The 19,572-nt window shown below is 46.7% G+C and overlaps 1 protein-coding gene across 1 annotated transcript in view; it reads left to right on the top strand.

Moving 5' to 3' along the window:
- Nucleotides 1–14,094, top strand: part of PGM2L1 (phosphoglucomutase 2 like 1) — a 44,964-nt gene extending 30,870 nt beyond the window's left edge. Inside the window, exons 8-15 of the mRNA XM_075105512.1 lie at nt 602–791; nt 1,035–1,132; nt 2,261–2,441; nt 4,062–4,155; nt 5,305–5,434; nt 6,846–7,035; nt 7,565–7,698; nt 9,977–14,094. Coding sequence (XP_074961613.1) covers nt 602–791; nt 1,035–1,132; nt 2,261–2,441; nt 4,062–4,155; nt 5,305–5,434; nt 6,846–7,035; nt 7,565–7,698; nt 9,977–10,079 — 1,120 coding nt within the window. The 3' untranslated portion in view covers nt 10,080–14,094. The remainder of the gene's footprint in view (nt 1–601; nt 792–1,034; nt 1,133–2,260; nt 2,442–4,061; nt 4,156–5,304; nt 5,435–6,845; nt 7,036–7,564; nt 7,699–9,976) is intronic.
- The last annotated feature ends 5,478 nt before the right edge of the window (nt 14,095–19,572 follow it).

Below are 19,572 nucleotides of genomic sequence, written 5' to 3'. Positions count from 1 at the left end.
CACCCCATCCCATCTCTGATGTGTCATGAAATTAGGTGGTCCCCATCGTTAGGACTAAACCATACCTCTTGACTATAAAGCAGCCTGCCTTTGGACACAAAGCTACAGTAAAGCACCCTCATGTGATCAATTTTATGCAAATGAATATGCTTGAAGAGTTTTGAATAAAATGCAGAAATTCAGAGTAAGGGTGAGGTGTACATGCATGGAATAGAGATGAGAAGATTAAGTTTAAAGGCTAAGTGGGGCAGAAGACAAGGCTAAAAGGAGGAGGATGGATAATGTAGGTAGAGTAGAGCCAGAGTAAGATATTCAGGGTTGTGGAAGAGCTTGAGTTTGATGCAGAAATCAACAGTTTGTTCTTGGGAGATTTCCAGCAGTTTCAGCAGAAAGTAAATATCTCATTTTTCATGAGAAGGAGCTTTAAACCAGCAATTTGTAGTGAAAGTCCAAATGAGCACTTTTCACTCATTCCTTCTTTGAAATTAATGCAGAAGTCAGCAGACTAGCACAAAGTGTAATTGCATTTTCTTTTGCTTTCCCACATGAAAGTAGTCTTATTAAATAATTAAAACCTTACTGAGTTTTTTTTCCTTCTCAGGGAGCTAAATGTGCAAACAAATCTGAAGTTTGTTCATACCTCTTTTCATGGAGTGGGACACGACTACGTGCAGTTGGCTTTCAAAGCGTTTGGCTTTCAGCCCCCCATTCCAGTACCTGAACAAAAAGATCCAGATCCAGACTTCTCTACTGTCAAATGCCCGAATCCTGAAGAAGGAGAATCTGTGCTGGTATTTTTGTTTCTACTTCATTGTAGTCTATGAGCTTTCCTCTGTTTGGATATGGTACTGTGTCGAAAAACAAATCGAGGAAGAGAACAGGGAGTACCTGGCTTTTAGCTGTGTTAATACAGTGGGCAATCCACATGAGATTTTCTTTCACTGCATGTTATATGTAAGTAGGACGACTGTGGGTTTATTTGCTCTTGTGGGTTTTATTTATTTTTATTTCCCCCCTCCCTCTTCTCCCACCAGGAGTTGTCACTGAGGCTTGCAGAGAAAGAAAATGCCAAAGTAGTAGTGGCCACTGATCCAGATGCAGATAGACTAGCAGTGGCAGAACAGCGGGAAAAGTAAGTGACGTGACATTTTATTTTATCTCTTTCTGCAGAAGAGGTACTGAAAATCGCAGAATGTCCCCAGATGATTGACAGGCAAACACCTTCAGCCCACTCTTTCCTGTTGTGGCTTAGCTATTCAGATATTTTTCTTTCTAGCTTGATCTTTTGGCATAGCTCCACCTGAAATAGAATCATAGAATCATTAAGGTTGGAAAAGACCTCTCGGGTCATCAAGGCCAACCCCCAACCCAACACCCCCAGGCCTCCTAAACCATGGCCCCAAGTCCCACGGCTACACGGTGGTTGAACCCCCCCAGGGACGGTGACTCCCCCACCTCTCTGGGCAGCCTGTGCCAGGGCCTGACCGCTCTGGCAGGGAAGGCATTTTCCCTCACATCCAACCTAAACCTCCCCTGACGCAGCTTGAGGCCGTTCCCTCTCGTCCTGTCACTGGTGACTTGGGAGAAGAGACCAACTCCCACCTCACTCCAGCCTCTTGAAATAGTGTATTCTAAATAAAATCAGTTAATAACTTAGAAAAGATTAGACCAAGCACTTATCAGAGTTACAGTAAATGGCCAAATAAAACTTCACTGAGAAGTTTGGTTACTGAAGACAGCAAAGTCTTGTTGTTACTGTTTTTTTTGCTTCTATTAGGCAAGAAAATTCTGCCTTGGGACAGTTAGCTGGTTTCTTTTTTGTTGTTGTTGCTTGTTTGTTTGTTTGTTTTTCCCTGGCTGCTTCTTATTGAATAGAAATTATTTTTCTTCCACTAACAGGCCAAAATTCTGATCACTGTGTAAGTAACTGTCTGTAACGCGCGGTAGCGCAGGCATTCCCTGACTGCAGCCTATAGACTGCTATACTGTTTGATAAATTAAAAAGACCTGAGCTGTTTTAAAGCTGACAGTAAGAATACTTAATTGGTATCTTTGCTTGCTAACAGAGTGCACTGGGCTTGTAAATCACTAAGACATGATGAACGTGGAGTCCTGTTAGTACAGTGGCTTTGTATAGAGCAGCGTGTCAGTAGTGTGCTCAGGCTCCTGGTGTTCCAGGGACTGCGGAAGATGTCTCCCCCCTGAGCGGATGCTCGGGGGAAACCTGAAAGAGCTCTTACATTTTCTATCCTGTCTGCAGTGGCTGCTGGAAGGTGTTCACTGGCAACGAGCTGGCAGCTTTGTTTGGGTGGTGGATGTTTTCTTGCTGGAAGGAAAACTGCTCTGAAGATGCTGATGTGAAGAATGTTTACATGTTAGCAACCACAGTCTCCTCAAAAATTTTGAGGGCAATTGCACTTAAAGAGGGATTTCACTTTGAAGTAAGTGTGGGGTTTATGATGTCTGCTTGGCAGCCTGACATTGGATTGCTGTGTTCTCCATCTCGCCCCCCCGCTTATGACTTAACAAAATGAAAAATAGGCAGATGACTTCCGGTCTCTTGGCTGGGAGATTTTATCCATTCCCACCTGCAGAGAATGCTGTTTCACCTAGACGAGCCCGACTTCAGCATCTGCAGTGTTTCTCAGTGCACGTTACAGTGAACGCAGGCTGTGGCATCAACTTATGCAAAGCTGCAAGGAGGCTGTGACAGGTGACACAAATTAAAACCCAAATTACCTATAATTAACCAAGCCAAAGGCATTTCTTTCTCCTAGAGATAAATTCTGCGTGAGAGGATGAGTGTGTGTGCAACTTCGACACGTTTACTACAAAAATTGAGCGCTTTTTGATGGATTTGTCACAAACACTTACAGGTCACACAATGTTCCCTCAGGTGCCCAGATCACTAGTAGGTTTTAAATTTGGTTTTACTTCAAATTGTGACAGACAGAGGAACTCTTATGTTCAGATCTTTAAAAAGTTTCATTAAGGACTCGCTAAAAAAGAAAATGGAGGGCGCCCCACAGACTGACAGTCATTATTTTAGTTCATGCCTTCAAATGAAGTACTTGCTCTGATCTGTGAGACTGTCAGATGTTAGCCACAAGAGGTGCAAGTGCTCTAAAGCTTAACCACACAAAGATCGGGTTTGTTTAATACGTGTCTTAATTAAATCCATGTGCAATCTGCAAAACTATTTTGCCAAAAAAATGAGGAATTAAAAACTAAAATTCAAAGCAACTCTGAACACCATTTTGAGTGACTGTCCAGATACACGTAATCGGGTTGAATATCGCTGCCTTGTAGTAAATGTCATTATCTCACTAAATACTGTTCATTATCTCACTAAATATTCTTTTTTTTTTTTTTTTTTTTTACAGAGGGATTAATTTGACTGGGGGAAAAATCCCTATGAATTTACAGAACCCCTTGGTCTCCCCCGAAAGCTTCCCCTCTTTGTACCTTCCTCCTCTCCAAGGACTGTTCCTAAGCTTTTGATTGCTTTTGCATGATTTGAAGAGCATAAGCAGTGCTTTTCCTTCCCATCCCCCAGATTGCTGTTTGTATTTCTGTAACTTTTCCTTTTGAATAACTTGCTCATCTGATAAGATCTTCCGTGGTGCTTATCTGATCTCAGAGAACCTCAGTCTCTCAAGCACACTTACTCCTTGATTTGATATTCATGTCCTACTTGAGTGTTCACTAGGAAATGCTACCCAGTGACTCTCTGCCTTAGTTTCATAATCTAAACTGAAGATGTAACTTGTCTAACGTTTTGTCTTTACTGTCCCTATTCTGTTTGTCAAATATTTAGATTTAAATTCAGGGAAATTACTTCAAGAAAATCAGAAAAGCATCCTTAAGCTTTAGTGTTTCGACTCTGCAGCAGTCTCTCCCACTGACCCCAAAATTCAGAATGCATCGCCTTTTCTTTTTTGAGTCTGAAGCATCCCAGAAGTGAAGGGAATAGCAGCTACGCTTTCTTCTTTGACTTGAAAACTGCATTGAAAATGTGTATTTGATGCACTTTTTTGTTTTTTCTTTTTTCCCTGTTTCAGGAAACACTCCCTGGTTTTAAATGGATTGGAAGTAGAGTGAAAGATCTCCTGGATAATGGAAAAGAAGTTCTCTTTGCATTTGAAGAGTCTATTGGTATGTATGTTAATATCACTTCAAAATGTTGAGAACTGGGGCGGGTGGTCCTAGTTATGAAACGAAACGCAGAAGTACTTTATTTTCATTCTTGTAGTTACTAATATTGCTCTCATCAAATCAACTTGCCAACGATCACAATAAACGATGCGTGAACGTCTGATCCTGGTATTGTGCTTGTGCAGCTTCCCCATACAGCCCTGTTCTGGTACAGGTTGAAAGGCCTGAGATGTGCGAGCCAAACTACTGTTGCTTTGTGGCCTTTCAGCTGAGATTAAGCACAGGATCTGCTCTTAATGGGTTTAATACCCTAGATGTCCTCTCTGCGAGGACTCACTCTGAATGGCTATGTAGAGCTGGGAGGTGGCTACCATCGCACCAGTACTGCTGTGGCTGTGGGAGCTCTGCGCTGTCCCCTTGTACTTCAGAACAATACATGAGGAATCCAGACACGTGCAGGAGTAACACAGAAGTATGGAAGTGTGTGAATATTCCTGCCTACCTTGCCCTGAGCACTCTGTTTACCTTGGTAATCTTGCTGACACCGCGTATCTGTAGAGACCTCTGCAGTGAACGTTTCAGCTGTAGGAATCCTCTGCTTCTTAGGATAAATGGCAGCTTTCTGGGAAAGCATGTTCACATACAATACGGCATTGGAAAATGAAGCATGTACTGAAGAGCATGTGTGTCCGTGCCAGCTTCCTTCATAAAATGAAAGAAGCTTTTAGCATAAGGAGTTAAGATCTCTCTCGTGCATTCCCTCAGAAAGGAGGCATCTTGGCAGCGGGGTGGAGCGCTTGTTTATGGGTTAGCAAAGCTGTATCTGTATGCGTTCTTTTGATTCACATTACTGGCGAGACTCTGCAGTATCTGTGTGCTTGCACAAAACAAGCAGATTTTAGCCCTGACAGATCTCCACAGAGAGCAGTTGTTATCGATCTGGAATTAATTGATTACAGCACATTCCAGCCCTATAACCCCTAAGTTAATCAGATTCCTTAGAAAAGGGGAATGCATATGCAGTAATAAAACCAGCTTACACACAGTGGCCAATTTTGTTCTACAGGAAAAAGGTTAAAACTTCAATCAAGGAAGTCAGTGTAACAGTATGTTGTGTTATTTTGCCACAACCAATTTTTTTATTTCTAGGCTTCATGTGTGGCACATCAGTGTTGGATAAAGATGGCGTAAGCGCAGCTGTGGTCATAGCTGAAATGGCAGCCTACCTGGAGAGCAAGAACCTGACACTAGCACAGAAACTCATTGAGATATACGAAACGTAAGTTATAGTTTTCATTAGTATGTTCTAGGTAACTATTTTGGAGGTGGGAGTAATCTAGTAAATATTTTTACTGCATTCCTCAGATGTTTTCTTGTTGGAAGTTGTTTTTTCTGATGCTATGATGGACTACATCAGTATTACGGATACTGCTTGAATACCTGTCATGGTTTTAGCTGGGATAGAGTTAATTTTCTTCGCTGTAGCTGGTATAGTGCTGTGCTACAGGGCTAAAGAGGCCCTTTCTCTTGTGTTTCTGCACTAAATTGTGAAAGAGTAGAATTTTGCATACGGGCCCACCAGGGCAAACTTTTCTCTTATTTAATTCATGCTATGTTACTTCTCTTACCTTCCGATGGGTAGCCGTATCTTAGTTGTGGGCTGTGTGCCTCGCTTCAAACACTTACTAGTTTCACTTAAACATGGTCTGGGGTTTGTTAGAAGATCACGTGCTGTTCTGGCAGAGACTTGTGTTAGAACAGGGGTTAAAGGACTGGCCTGCGTTCAATAGCTATGCCACATTTCCTGGCAATTAAATGAGGAATGTGTTTATGTCAGAATTAAGTCATGTACTGCGATGAGGCCAGTTCATCAGGAGAAGTTTTAACAGCGTGCTTTAACGCAACTGGTGGCACAGTTACAGCAAATCATATATGCCATTCCTTTTCCTGCTGGCCCAGCAGAAGGAGAGACTGTGGCCCTTAGAAACTTGGAACAAGGAAGCACGAACAATGGTCAGCATTTATCGCTTTATGGCACTCAGGAGTTCGCTCTGTCGTATGCAAACGGTAGCAAAACCGATTCTGCACAGCTGGATTGAAAAGCTGTCAGTGACAACGATAACAGCAGGATTCATCTTCCAGTCACACTTAATTCTTTAAGCTGCAGAAAAGGGTCTCTGTAGAGTGACGAGTGGGTGGAATATAGTGAAGAACAACCATTTCAACGTGCGAACACGGTTGCTGCACCTAGTGAGTGTTTGCGTTAGGTCTGATCGGGGGTAATAGTTTTAACTTGGATGAAATAATCAGTCACCTTCCTCAGAGGCTGTTGAAATAATCTGTTGTTGTGGCTGCTCGTGTGGCTACAGCCGACAATTTTTGATGGTGTGGGAATGATACTGCATGTTAATATCTTGAGGGCTACCAAGGCTGCGCTTAGCCAAATGGTTGGCTTTTATTTCCTTGGAACTGAAACCTTTGCCTGAATTTAAAAATAGCTTTAGATGATCTGAGTAATGCAGTGAAATCTGCTTCAGAGTCCAAACATTTGCCTATAAATATCTGTCTCCACAGCTGTGAGAACTATGTTCTTTTTCTGTTATTGCTTTTCCAAACAGGGCCTTTATTTAGATACCAAATGTGCAGAAAACTTCTGAATCTCATAGCTGAGAATGTTAATCTGCTTGTAGGTATGGATATCACATATCAAAGACGTCCTATTTCTTGTGCTATGATCCTCCTACTATCAAAAGGATATTTGAGAAACTTCGGAACTTCGATGACCCTCAGTCTTATCCAAAATTTTGTGGTATTTACAATATATTACACGTACGAGATATTACCACTGGCTATGATAGCAGCCAGCCGAATAAGAAATCGGTGAGTTATAAGGTATTTTTGCAGGGGGGGTTCTCTTTTTGAAGAGTCTGAAAGTTAAATACACCAAGAACTATGCAGGAAGATGTACTATGTCAACTAAGAAGGCAGTATAATTACCGTCCTCTGCTTAACAACATTTACTGGGGAGAAGACTGCTTAAATGTGACATGGCTTGGCTATTGTCTTGACTATTTTGATATAACAACAAATGAACTTTATTAGTTGAAGTGAGCTTGATGCTGCTGCAACTCTTAAGCTGTCTAGCAGGCTTCCAGATGTCGGAATTCCAGTGGGAGTAAGAGACTGTCCTGTTCCCCTGAAATACTGAGTCTGATCTGGGTGATAGGCCTGTCAGTTGGGCTGAAACAGCTTGTTCTAGTCTGCTCGATTGGCTGGTGGATGCATACCGCAGGGGACTGCAGCACGTTTATTTAGCTTTGTATCTACAGAATGTTTTATTTAAAAACAAAAACCCAAATCACTTTTCTGTTAGTTGGGGTTCTGTACTGAATTGTTGTCGTTGATGTAGGTGTTGCCGGTGAGTAAAAGCAGTCAGATGATCACTTTTACATTTCAAAATGGTTGCGTTGCCACACTTCGGACAAGTGGAACAGAACCAAAGATCAAGTACTACGCAGAGATGTGCGCGCTTCCCGAACAGAGGTCAGTAGCAGGTCCACATCGCGAGGTGCCTTTGGGCCGCAAGGTCCGCATGTGGCAGTTGATTCCCCGCCTGGTGGGGGATTCCTCTGCTGCCTCCTTGGAAACCTGAGCCTCAGCTGGCTCTTCCCGCTTGTTAAGCTGGCCAGCGATGCGCATTCCTGCTCATAAGGGATCCCCTCCATAGTGGATATGACAAAGAATTGAATTTTCAGCATCTGCTACAGTAGGAAACTTCTTTTATTAACCCAATTCTTCATTCACTTAATTAGAATTAAAAAGTGACAAAGTTCTGCTGCTGCTGGCAAGTATGCTTAAACCCAGGTGGATCCCTGTTGCATTTGGGAATCTGCTGTGTGGCTCGGAGCTACTGGACAGTAAGCAGAGGTCTGCCCCCTTTTGACAGCCACCTGGATTGAGCTTCTTCCAGTTTAAAAGGGGAGGGGGAAATACGGGGTAGCCTTACACCGTTGAAATCCGGAGCGTGAATGAGGAGCCTAGGTTCTCAGCCTGGCTAATGGGGAGAAGCAGGCTCTTCAGCTGGATTCCTAGCCTAAACTGCGTGAGTACCCCTCCTTTTAGACTCGTGTCCCAACATTCCTGTAGAGCAGAGAATTGAAAATAACATAAAGGGACCTCTGATTCGGTATTTATTTCTGCTTGTTGGCAGGAATTCAGGGTGAGCACGTTTTTATGGCTGAATGCTTTGGTCAGATCTAGGCAGTCGGTAGTTAGTGAGTGGTGGATTGTCTTTGCCTGTAAAATGTGAGGGGATACGCAGATCCATGCCTAGACAGCTTTCCACAGGTTGCTGAAATAGTCTTTAAAACACGGTTTATTGCTACATGAAGCGTATTAACACAGGTATGGCCCATCTTTTGAATCATGTTTTTAAATTGTTCTGAACTGGCTGGGGAAAAAGAGCGGGTCAGAGAAGCGGTAGGAGTTCTACCCACCGGTTTTCTGAATGGCTGCTCTTGCCAGAAGCTTGTATTTATTTGGGCAGAGAGCTTTCTGATCGTCTGGCGGACAAATGCGCTGCTTTGTTATGTGGGTATGGAAGTTCTCGCTTCCGTAAACCTGGGAGCGGGCAAGGTACCGTCTGGTGTAAATGCTAAAGAAACTGTAAGCTGCAGTTGAGGCAAACAGCTCTGTCAACAAGGAGGAAATCAACGCTACAAATAACCTCATCTTAACACAAGTGAGCGCCAGACGAGTAAGGGTGGTGGGAAGAGAAACAAAGTACCTGAGGTGCTCTGAGGCATCATTTGGGCTTCTGCTGCTGTTCATTCTGCTAAGTCAGAAAAACACATCGACCGCTGATTTTAGTAATACCTATGGTTAATGGCAATTATTATTTGGAACGTGAAATTGAAAAGCTTTCAAGCTTCCCTGGTTCAAGGCATAAAAGGGTCTGTAAGAACCGCAAAAGGCACTCTTCTCTGAGACAGCTTTGCAGATACTTCTCTGAGTTGCTGTTTATTGCTTATTCTTAAAAGCTGAGCATCAGGAAAGCTGGTTTTATTGCACCATTTTTGGGGTGTTTTTTTTAAAAGGAAGCGGTGACCTGAAGGGCAATGATATCTTGCCCATTCCACAAATGAACAAAGCAAATGTAAATAAGCCTGTTTTGCCTATTTTCCTTTAAAAACAAACTGAGTTCCTCTCCCTCCAGTGAGACTTCTGGGGTAGGAGAGGGGTTATGCATTTTTAAAGGAGTGCTGCAGCGCATTAGTGTTTGCGCATGTGGATGTTGGGGTTTTTTTTCTCAAATGAACAACTGGGCATTTAAATAGGGAAAGGATCAGTATATTGTGGTGTCCCCTTGTGAGCCGTGACACTTTGCCTGATTACTCAATCCCCCTAAATTGAACTTTAGTCAAAATACAGTCAGATACCCTGGACAGGCATCTGGATGCCGTGTAGAGAAGAATGTAGGGCATCTACCTCTTCTGTTAGTAGCTCGTTCTTACTTTTTAATGCATTTGCCGTCTGCATCTGACCGGTCTCGCGCTGGTTTGCAGTCATTAGTTCCCGTGTTCTCTCTGCTAGCCTGAAGCCCTCTAGTGGCGATTATTTTTTTCTTTAATTTAATTAAATTAATTTAAATTAATATGGCAATAGTCCCTACCGAAAAGTAGCTTGTTAAAGCGAGGAGGTTGGAGTCTCTACACCTTGGTGCCTGAGGAGACATAACGGAGCTAGTCCCTCACCATCACTTTTTTTTTAACAGATGCTTAGTGTTTATCAAACCTCTGACACGGCATTGTTCTCTTTCTAGTGACAGAAGCGTGCTGGAAGAAGAACTTCAGAAGCTTATTGAAGCTTTGATCGAGAATTTCCTTGAACCTGATAAGAATGGACTGATCTGGCGCTCTGCTTAGATCGCCTGGAACTGGTGTTCAGAGAAGTGACCGTCTGCACTGCGTCGTGTGAAACAAAGGAACCAAGAACAGAACTCACTTTAATACGTGTGTGTGTGTGTGTATGTGTGTTTAAACAAACAGCTACATTTTTATTCTATAAAGAAGCAGCACTCTTTTGTCAGGCTTTTCACCAAAGTCTGGGCTAGAAAACTGGGATGAGGAGGGGAAGTGAGAGAAAAGGGCGGAATTTATTATTATGATTTTCTGTTCTTTTGACCAAAAGACTAACTAACACACACCAATGCAAATGAACCGCCCTAGTGGGTTTAAGGCAGCCCATCTTAGCCAGTAGATCTTGTCTTAAACTAATTTCAGGCACCCAATACCTTTTGTGTGAAGAGGTTTTAAAGTTGGGTAGTCGTAGTATTTGAAGGAAGTGATTGCTCCAGACTGACAAAAGAGCCGCCTTCTTCCTAGCTGTTGTGTGCGAGTGTAGGTATTGCTGTTAGCGGTCTTAATTTCCAGACGTGTTGAAGTAGAGTTCAGCGCTTAGCGTTTCTTGTTGAGGCAAGTTGTTCAATATGACATTTTTCAGCTACTTAAGTATCCTTCTGTTGTTAAAGGTGCTCTTGGTGCATTGTATCTTTCCTGTGTGTATCTTAAAATATTTACTTGATGGTGAAACAATAGTGGCAACACATGCAGTTCCACTTGCGGCTGGGTTTTGAATTTCATAGTGCCTTTCCAAGGCTTCCAAAGGAGTAGCAGTGTGTCCGTTCCTTGGTTCAGTTGCCCATTCTAACTCCTGTAGGCTTTGTAACCATTTTTGTCCCACATCCCTGAAGGGACTTCAGCTTTTTCTTTAAATAAAGGTTTCAGAAATGTAGTATCTTTGTATGAAAATTCCAGTTAGAGACTTTTTTTTTGTTTTGATGGCTTGAGTTCATGCTGTCTATTTAGAAAAAAAACAGAAGGGAAGAAAGTGAAGGTGAGATGCTGACACCCTTGATTTTTTTTATTTCTCTTTTTGTTTTTTACTAAATCATGATATTTTTTCTCACATCTTGTAAACTAATTTCTTTGCAAATACTATTATACTTTATCTTTTAGGGCACATTTTTAACAACTTCCCATTACCTGTTTCCTACCTTTGAGCAGAAAGCGATACTGTTAATCATTTTTTCAAAAAAAAAAAAAGACCAATACAGAAATTCTCATGTAGGTATCTAGGATTTCAGGAAATAAAAACCATGTTTTGGCACAGAAAAGCTGTGGAAAATACTTTAACTGAAAGAACCCTTCAAGAAAAACTGCGTATTGATTAACGGAGAATAATACTTGTTAATGTGGGCTACTAAATTGCTAAAATAAGCCTTCAGAATAAAGTCAGTGACGTTCTGGACGTCTCCCCCTATCGCTTCACAGTAATTAGATAAAACAGATAAAACGAACACTTAACCTCTGTATTGAAGGTTACGGGAGGAGAACCTAAGATGCACTTAAGTAAAAGCCGTTGTTTTGCCACTATTGTTAAATCTCTCCATTTGTCCTCCATCTTATTATTATACCCTTACAGCTTGATGCGTAGGTTCACGCAGCGTGGGTTTGTGTGTGTCGCATCTAGGTGGCTTTAAAGAGCACCGAGGTTTCTGTGTCCGTGGAGGTATCGGGTTTTTCATGCTGACAGAAGCTTTGCACTATCACCGCCGTTGAGTATTTTGCTGTATGTGAATGTACATGTACTGCAGAAGGTCTGTGTTGCACAAATTCTTATTTGCCGCTGATATTTATTTATTTTTTACTTTAAGAGAAAATATTCCCAAATTGTTCTGCAATTGAGTGAAACGTATCTAATGCCAAAAACCTTTTTTTTTTCCCTTGATTGTACATTTGACTGATGGGGGGGGAAATGGGTGAAAGCATTTACGCTTAGAGTATACTCCTGTTGTTGTACAGTGCTGGGTAGGTCTCGGAAGGTGCGAAGGCATTTCTGACTGCTGCTTTGTCTTCGGTTTTCACGAGAAGGTGCAGATCTGGATCCCGACTGCACTGAACTTGAAGGAGGCCTTGCCGTTTGTTCCGCTGGCAGCGTATTAAAGCCGTCGGCGTTTTGGATTTTTGTTTCTAGACAGCCTGCTAGTAGCTCAGAAGAGAAGTGAGTAGGAACATTATTTTGAAGAGAAGTGAACACTGTAAAAAGCGTAAGTGTGTGTGATGAGGCCAGCTGTGTGTGTATTGTAGCAGTTAGCTTAGGAGTTACGTCTTGTGAGTTATCTCTGTGCTCCTACAAAGAGCGGGAATCTGCAATTTCCCGGAGAGATCTGCTTGATCTCAGTAGGCAAGTGTTAGAAATGCAGTATGGAAGAAAATTGTGATTATGTTTCCAAATCGGCATTCTTAGAAGTCGGTAACTTTTCATACTCTAAATATGTTTAATAAAAAACAAATACAGGGAGTTAAGTATCTGGGATTCTTCTTGTCGATAGACTTGAGCAGTAAGTTCTAGACATAGTAGTGCTTTTGGAATGACAGCAACAGGCACAATGTGTTGAATGTATTTTAAGGGTATAACTATTGCTGTTTTAAAACTGCTGCTACCGTTGTTTTCCTACTGTATTTGAACTGTTTGATATATTTATACTGTTGCGTTTGTGGAGCTCCTCCTTTATCTCTTCCCTCTGATCTCGCTTCCCTTACTTCTGTTACTGTGAAGGACTTTAATCTCTTATTCCATCGCCCTGTACACTGTTATACATCGTGTTAGAGTTTGGGCTCGTGCACGATCTTCTCTCAGTTGTTATCTGCTCTTTACTACTTTTCAGATAAGAACAAAGGCTTTTCAAACTTGAGTAGGAAGCAGATAATAGATCAAAGTGCATTGTGGATGCTGTTTACTAGGCGCTTCCAGTTAAAGTACGCCTTTCCGAAGGTTGGTCTACAAGTCATCGTTGGCTTAAACTGTAATCATGGAGCCAATGATTTGCTTTTAGCATTTGATAAAATTAGGAGGGCTTGTTTTTTGTCTTTTCCCTTTTTGACGTGACAGGCTTAATCTCTGTCTCACTCAGCTGCAGCTCAAAGAAGCCAGCTTTCCCTTGGGCTGCAGGAGAACTGGGGTCTTGCCTGCGTAGGTCTCCCAATTCCCATCACTTTAAATACCCAGCTCTTCCTTTTGAGGAGGGGAAATTCTTATTTGTGTCATCCCCGGGCTAAATTAAGAATTGGAATTCTGTGTGTTTCTGTTTCGGACGTTGGGGTGACGTACGACATGCAGTACGCGCTGCCTGGGGCAGCTCTGGGCTAACCTCAAGCTGTCACTGTGTCTCTGCTTGCAGGATACCTGCGTGTTGAAATTTCTGGCGTTAACCCCTGGTGTTAGCAGTACTCGGGTGGCACTTTGTGCCCCCTCTCCGTCTGGCTCCTGAAGTATTAGGGATTTCAGTTTCTTTTTTGTTCGAGGGAGCGTGTTTGTGCGAAACTGCCAGAGTACTGAGGGAGAGGCCACAGGGTGGAATAATGGTTTCTGTCATTTGGGGCAGGGTGGAATGTGTGGTCTGCCTCAGAAAGCACTTCCAAAAGCGTTAGAAAGCACTTGGATCTTCTCTTCAATTTGAAAACTATTGTTGTCATCACTTCATTTTGTCTTTTCCCCCCTTTTTGCCTTCTTCTCTCCACAAGTAAGAGAGGGGGACTCTCTGCATGGTGGCGCCTGGATGATCAGAGTCCACCCTGACACCAAGTTCCGGGTGCACAGCACATTCTCCATCCTCCCCTGCCCTTTGCGTGCTCGCGAGTAGCTTTGTACGAGGTGACTGAGGTATCTGAAGCTGCGTCGTTCTCCTTGTCTGGAATCCTGGGGAGTTCTGGATCTGTACTCTTGTTTACCCGGTGTCAGTTCTTCTGTAAAAGTAGGGCATATTACAAATACAGAGTGAGAATTTGCACTTTTCTGAAGTATTTCTCTGTGTGTTGCTATGTGGATTTAGCCGAATGAAGTGTTACAAGTAATAAAATATTCTCTTCGTAGTAGCAATCCTTCATGTGTCTTCTGTCGTCTTTAGTCAGTCTCTGTTGCTCAAAAAAAGGAGCTGGTGGATAACCGTTCCTGACTTGGTGGGGGAGGAATACTGACCGTGTGCCACTGGGATACCTAAAGCCCCTGGAGCAGCAGCCTTCCCTGAAGCTGTTGTGAGGCTCATCCTTCTGATGAAGGCGCTAAATGATATCCGTCGTGTCAAACTGACGCTGTTTCCAAGGGGCTCAGCACTGAAGTAGTCCCAGGGCAGAGCGCCGAGTACTGTCAGGCTAGTCGTGACCTGAACCACCACCGATGCCACCACAGGACAGACGGGAAGAGAGCCACGGTCAGGGGACCGAGATGGGGAGTGACCTGCCGCTGTGCAAGCCAGGGCAGGTGAATTAGCGGAGAGCGCGACTACCCAAAACAGGGGAGAGTGGGTCTGATGGGTGGCACGTACATAAATTACTCTTTTTCCTTTATCCCAGGCAGGAACCAGAGGAAGAAAGCATCCCGTGTCTACAGCTCCCTGCTCAAGGGACGCTTCCCAGCCATGCCTGACGTCTTTTAGCTAGGGTGACATAGAGGTCATCTTCATCTTCATGAATGCGGGAGAGAAACCAGATGGCTAATACGATGTAAAGGGGCCTGTGCTCCAGGAGAGGCGCAAGTTCATCGCAGGTATCCTCTCAAGCAGGTTTAGGTGAATGTTTGGGGCCATGAGGCAAGCACAAGCCGGAAGGAGAGGCCGGTGTTTTGAGGGTGAAGTTGCTTCAGGACAAGCAACAGCCTAGAAGGGAGCAGGTGAGGGGAGCGAAGGGGTCTGTGTGTGAGCCTGTGGTGGGGAGAAGGGGGCTGGGGGAGAGGAGGAGAGCGGCTGCTGTTGCCAGTGAGCTGGGGTGGGCACCAGAGGACAGAGAGCGGGGTCCAACTCAGGGCAGCACTCGCCCAAAGGAAAGGTTTCAGCTCCGTAGATAAGAGTCCCACCAGGAAAGTTGGTGCAGGAGAGGGACCATCCTCTTGCTGGTGCCTCTGTCCTCAGATCACCCTCTGCTCAGGGCTTTAAGGGGTTCTTATGCTTACTGTTAAACTGAAGCAAGAACTGATTTCACCCCACCTTGGCTTTAATATTTTAAGGCTGCTTTAAAGCATCGTCCAGGTCGATAGAAGATGGTTCCTGGCGGCGCAGCAGCATGTCAGGAGGGTTCCCGCATCCCTTCAGTGATGGCTGCAGGCTTCATCCCAGGGGGGTCTGCATGTGAACTGTGTTCCTCTTCCTTGCCAAGGCTGCGAGCCCCCTCGCCCCGCACCAGGGCCGCTCTCCTCCTGCCCACTCACCAGAATTAGCTCTGAATTACTCCCTCTGCTGTGCTACGGATGGTGCTTTCCAGGCAGAGGCTCAACCATACCCCTGAAGCCTTCAGCATGGTTGTTAAATGAGAAAAGAGTGGATGGCCGTGGAGACGGAGGGGTTTATTTGGGCTGGGGGTGAGGAGCAGTGGTACCACCCGCGGACACAGCAGGGCAGGGAGCAGGAGGGACAGGACCTGGTCGGGTCAGCGATGGCTGAGCCTCCTCGGGCTCCAGCGGTCTGTAATTGCAGGAACCGGCGCTGGATGTCACCACAAGCCCGTGCGGAGGGACGGAGCCCCAGCTGGCCTGCTGCACCCTCCGCAAGGTGTGGGGACAACCAAGGGACGGGCTGGGCACCCCGGGGTGCGGGGCTGGGGCGCAGAGCAGCGGGGCATGCCTCAGCAGGGAGAGGAGGACCGCCGGCGCCAGGCTCTGCGCCCCATATCCCTGCTAAACAAAGACATCTCTTCCAGGACCTGCACGACACAGCCTCCTCCAGGGCATGTGTGAGTGATTTGGGGGACCAGAGCATCGCATGGAGGCTCTGGGGTCCCCCCGTGCTGCCGGCTGAGCACCAGGACGCAGGGACATCAGGCTGGGAGCAGCCGCGGTCGCTGGAGGCTGGTGAGTCCTGGCAGACAGCGGTGCTTGGCTTCATATTCAGGTCTTGTCAATTTAAATGTTAATTTAGTTACTAAATTAATTACCAACGTGCCAAGCCCAGCCCATGTGGCTTGTCCCTTGGGCTCAGCTCTCCCAGGGCTCAGGAGCCATCTCCAGAGCTTGTGTCTCATGGTTTTTGTCCTGCTGGTTGGATCCATCTCACCACAGGAGGACACAGCTGGTGCCCCGGCTGCTGGTGCGGGGGCTGTGGGCCAGCATTCGTGTACCCCCTGTGGTCAGGGCAGCAAGAAGCCATCCTGTTATGGGGGAAAGCTGAGTGGTTTCTATGCTTGCAGCAACATACGGAGCACGCTAGAGCTCCTGAAGTTGCCTCAAAGGGTTTGAGGTCAGAGTGGGGCCAGCAGCCCCCAAAACTCAGTTCCTGGCATCCAGGGGAGGCCCTAAACTGTGTTGCTCCATGAAAGGGAAACTGAGGCACAAAGGAAGAGAGAAACACCACCCAAGAGCAGTACAGCCAAATTCAGCCCATGTCCCCCAAGCACCAGCTCTGGCCCACAGGTGATGGACCTTGCCTGTGGGTCACTGACCCACGGGGCCCTCAGCGAAGGGGCGGTCGTGCTGCTTCTCCTCGGTGCCGTCACCGTGCCGGGCACGGGCAGCTCTCGCTCCTGCCGAGCCGAGAGGGACAGGGCAGGAGGTGAATCCCCCGCGACTGTTGCTGCAACCTTGGGTCCCCCCAGCCTTCGGGGTGCTTACCCCAATGGCACAATGTCACCCAGTGACTGCTGCGCTGGAGGGGTGTCCCCGCGTTCTGCGAGGGGCGCGGAGCTGGGCAGGGCCGAGCTAAGCTCCCGGCGTGCTTGTGGTCCCCAGCTCCTCTCCTCTCCCAAGCCTGAGCCAGATGACTGCAAGTGGCTGCCGGTTTGGGCCATCCCGAAGGGAAGGGCTGCCCTTCGGTTCTGGAAACCTGTCCCCTGGGGATGGAAAGGGGCTGATTCTGCACATGCAGAGCAGCATCTCCCTGGCTTTGGGGCCCAGGTTCTCCACTTGCACTTTACAGAGATTATTTGGGTTCCTCTTCATGAAGAACATGGAGAAGGGCATCACAGAAAGGTCCTTCTTAGGGAATTCCCTTGAATCAGGATGTTTTGTGCTGATTGTACTGTGATGGGAAGGGAATGGAGCTGTGAGCATCTGTAATGTGGCAGCGTTACCGGGGTAGTGGGCCAAGGGCTGGGGCCGGTCACGCTGGTGTTAAAACCACATGAGGGGGAAGGGAACTGGGACTGGAGAGAGGGAACTGGTTTTGCCTCCATCCGAGCTGAGGATGTGTCCTCTGAGGCTGAGGAGCCTGAACAATTAGAAGTGATTAATTCATCTAAATATAGGTATTTGTAAATGTCAGGCTGGCGAGTGCTTGGGGAACGTGCTGGGAGGATGGAGCGGCTCCATGGGGTTATCTGTGCCGGTGCATCCTTATGCAGGGTCAGGGACCAATACTGACCTGTCCCAGATTGATCCTGCTCACCCTGGCTCTCTGAGATACCCCCACACCCCCAGAAACTGGCTGACATAGATCATCCTGGACATCCATGGCCAGAGGCATTTTCTGTGCTGTTTTATCCCAATGGGAGCTGCAGAAGATCCCAGCTCTGCTTTGGGGGGGAGATGGGGTGGGGAGAGATGGGCTTCATGGCTGACACCAGTCCCTCAATGTAAATTATTTCTCTGTGGCTTTTGGTAGGGGAAATCTTCAGCGAAGACGCCCACTCCCACCCGGAGTGAGCCCCACAGCATGATCCCAGCCCCGTGCGTTGGGTGATGTGCTGCCAAAACCACCGCAGAGATGCTCTGGTCCCCACTCTCCAAGCAAAGGCGGGGGACACCCAGCAGACATGTCACCCCCTCCATCGCTTCCACCCCTGCCAGCTTCTTCCCCATCCTCAGGATCCCACCTATCCCCAACATGCCAAAAACATGCTTAAAACAGCTGGGAAAGCAGGTTTATTTTGAAAAAATAATCCAGATTGGGGCAGATTAGTGGAAACACATCCTTCCCCATCTGCCCGGGCAGGGCCGAGCCAGCCCCCTGCGGGGCTGCCCGGAGCCAGGCTTGGGTGAAAACACATGCCAGGGTGAAAAACCCACCCTGAGGGGGGACGAGGTGCCACACGCTGGGGACCCGTGTGGCAGGGAGGGGGTGAGGCTGTGGGGGCTGGGGGTGCCCTGGGGGGCTGCTGAGGTTCAGACCTCTTTGGGGGATGTGGGGAGCTGCTCCCTCAGCCCAGCTCCCATCAGCCCCCTACCTGTCCCTCCCTGCCACCCCAGGGCAGGCCACGGGCAGCGGGGAGGGGTCACACCGCTATTGAGGCTGGGGGCTTTGACCTGCCCCCCCATGCCCGGGCTGCATCCCCCCAACCCCTTTCTCTCAGGTCAGGCCCCCAACCCTGCGGTGCTGCAGCCTACAGCCCCCTCCCTGCCACGGGGGGCTCATTGCTATGCTGAGCAGGCCGGTGCTCAGCTGCACTGGGAGACCCCATCCTCCAGCCTTACCCCAACACAGCTAATAGAAGCACTCGCAGATAAATAGGTGGGATCCTATTTAATCCTGATTTCTTTGGCAAGGTGCAGGGGTCTCCTCTGAGCCGGAGGAAGGACAAACAGAGCAGGGACTGTCCCAGGCTTGGAAGTCCCACAGCTGCCCAGAGTTTTAAGTGAACCTTGCTGAGGTTTGAAATCCATTTCTGTGTGTTTTCTGCCCAAACCCTTCCCCGCTATCAGGCACTTGGCCCCGCTTTGTTTGTGCCTCAGTTTCCCCAGTGCATGAGGGTAACAGCTCCCACTTCTTCTTCCTAAAGGGATAAATTAAAAGCAGAGGTTGGTTCGTTATTTTTTTCCTTCTGTAGGTTTGGGTCAATCCCTGCTAGTGGAGGAGGAGGACAAAAATGAAGGAGCCTGGTGTGAAGGTTTTCGGGGGTGAAGCTGCTTGGGGAGAATTAATTGTTATTAATTCTATGTATTTTTGGAAGGGGGAGGCAGCTAGTGGCTCATTTTCTTCCCTCCTGCCCGAGTGCTGGGGCATCGCAGCCCTGCACTCAGCAGGGACGAGGATGATGTTCCAGCCCGGTTATTTCCATTTGATAAATGAGGCAGCAATCACCACGCTGGTATTTTTGGCCTCTTCCATGCTAAATGTGACCATGCTCAGCATCTCTCCTATGGCTCTGGGTGCCAGGGAGCAACTTCCACCAAACCTGAGCAAAAACGCTTCTCAAAACACACCCGGGATGCCCTGGTCCAGCGACGTGAGCGCCAAAAACCCTCCAAGGACGTGTGCAGGGGGAGGATGGATGCAGGCAGGGCGGGCAGGGTTGCCCGGCCCAACTCCACCTGCACCCATGTCCACCTCCTCAGCTAAATCTCACTCCTTACCTCTTGGCCCAAGAAACACCTGAGCTATGTGAAAACTAAGGAAGGAAAAGTTGCAAAGCACTGACACCTTATCAGCATCTCCTA

This window comes from Phalacrocorax aristotelis, chromosome 1 (genome assembly GCF_949628215.1).
Source record: "Phalacrocorax aristotelis chromosome 1, bGulAri2.1, whole genome shotgun sequence".
NCBI lineage: Eukaryota > Metazoa > Chordata > Aves > Suliformes > Phalacrocoracidae > Phalacrocorax > Phalacrocorax aristotelis.
This window is presented reverse-complemented; position numbering and strand designations above follow the sequence as displayed.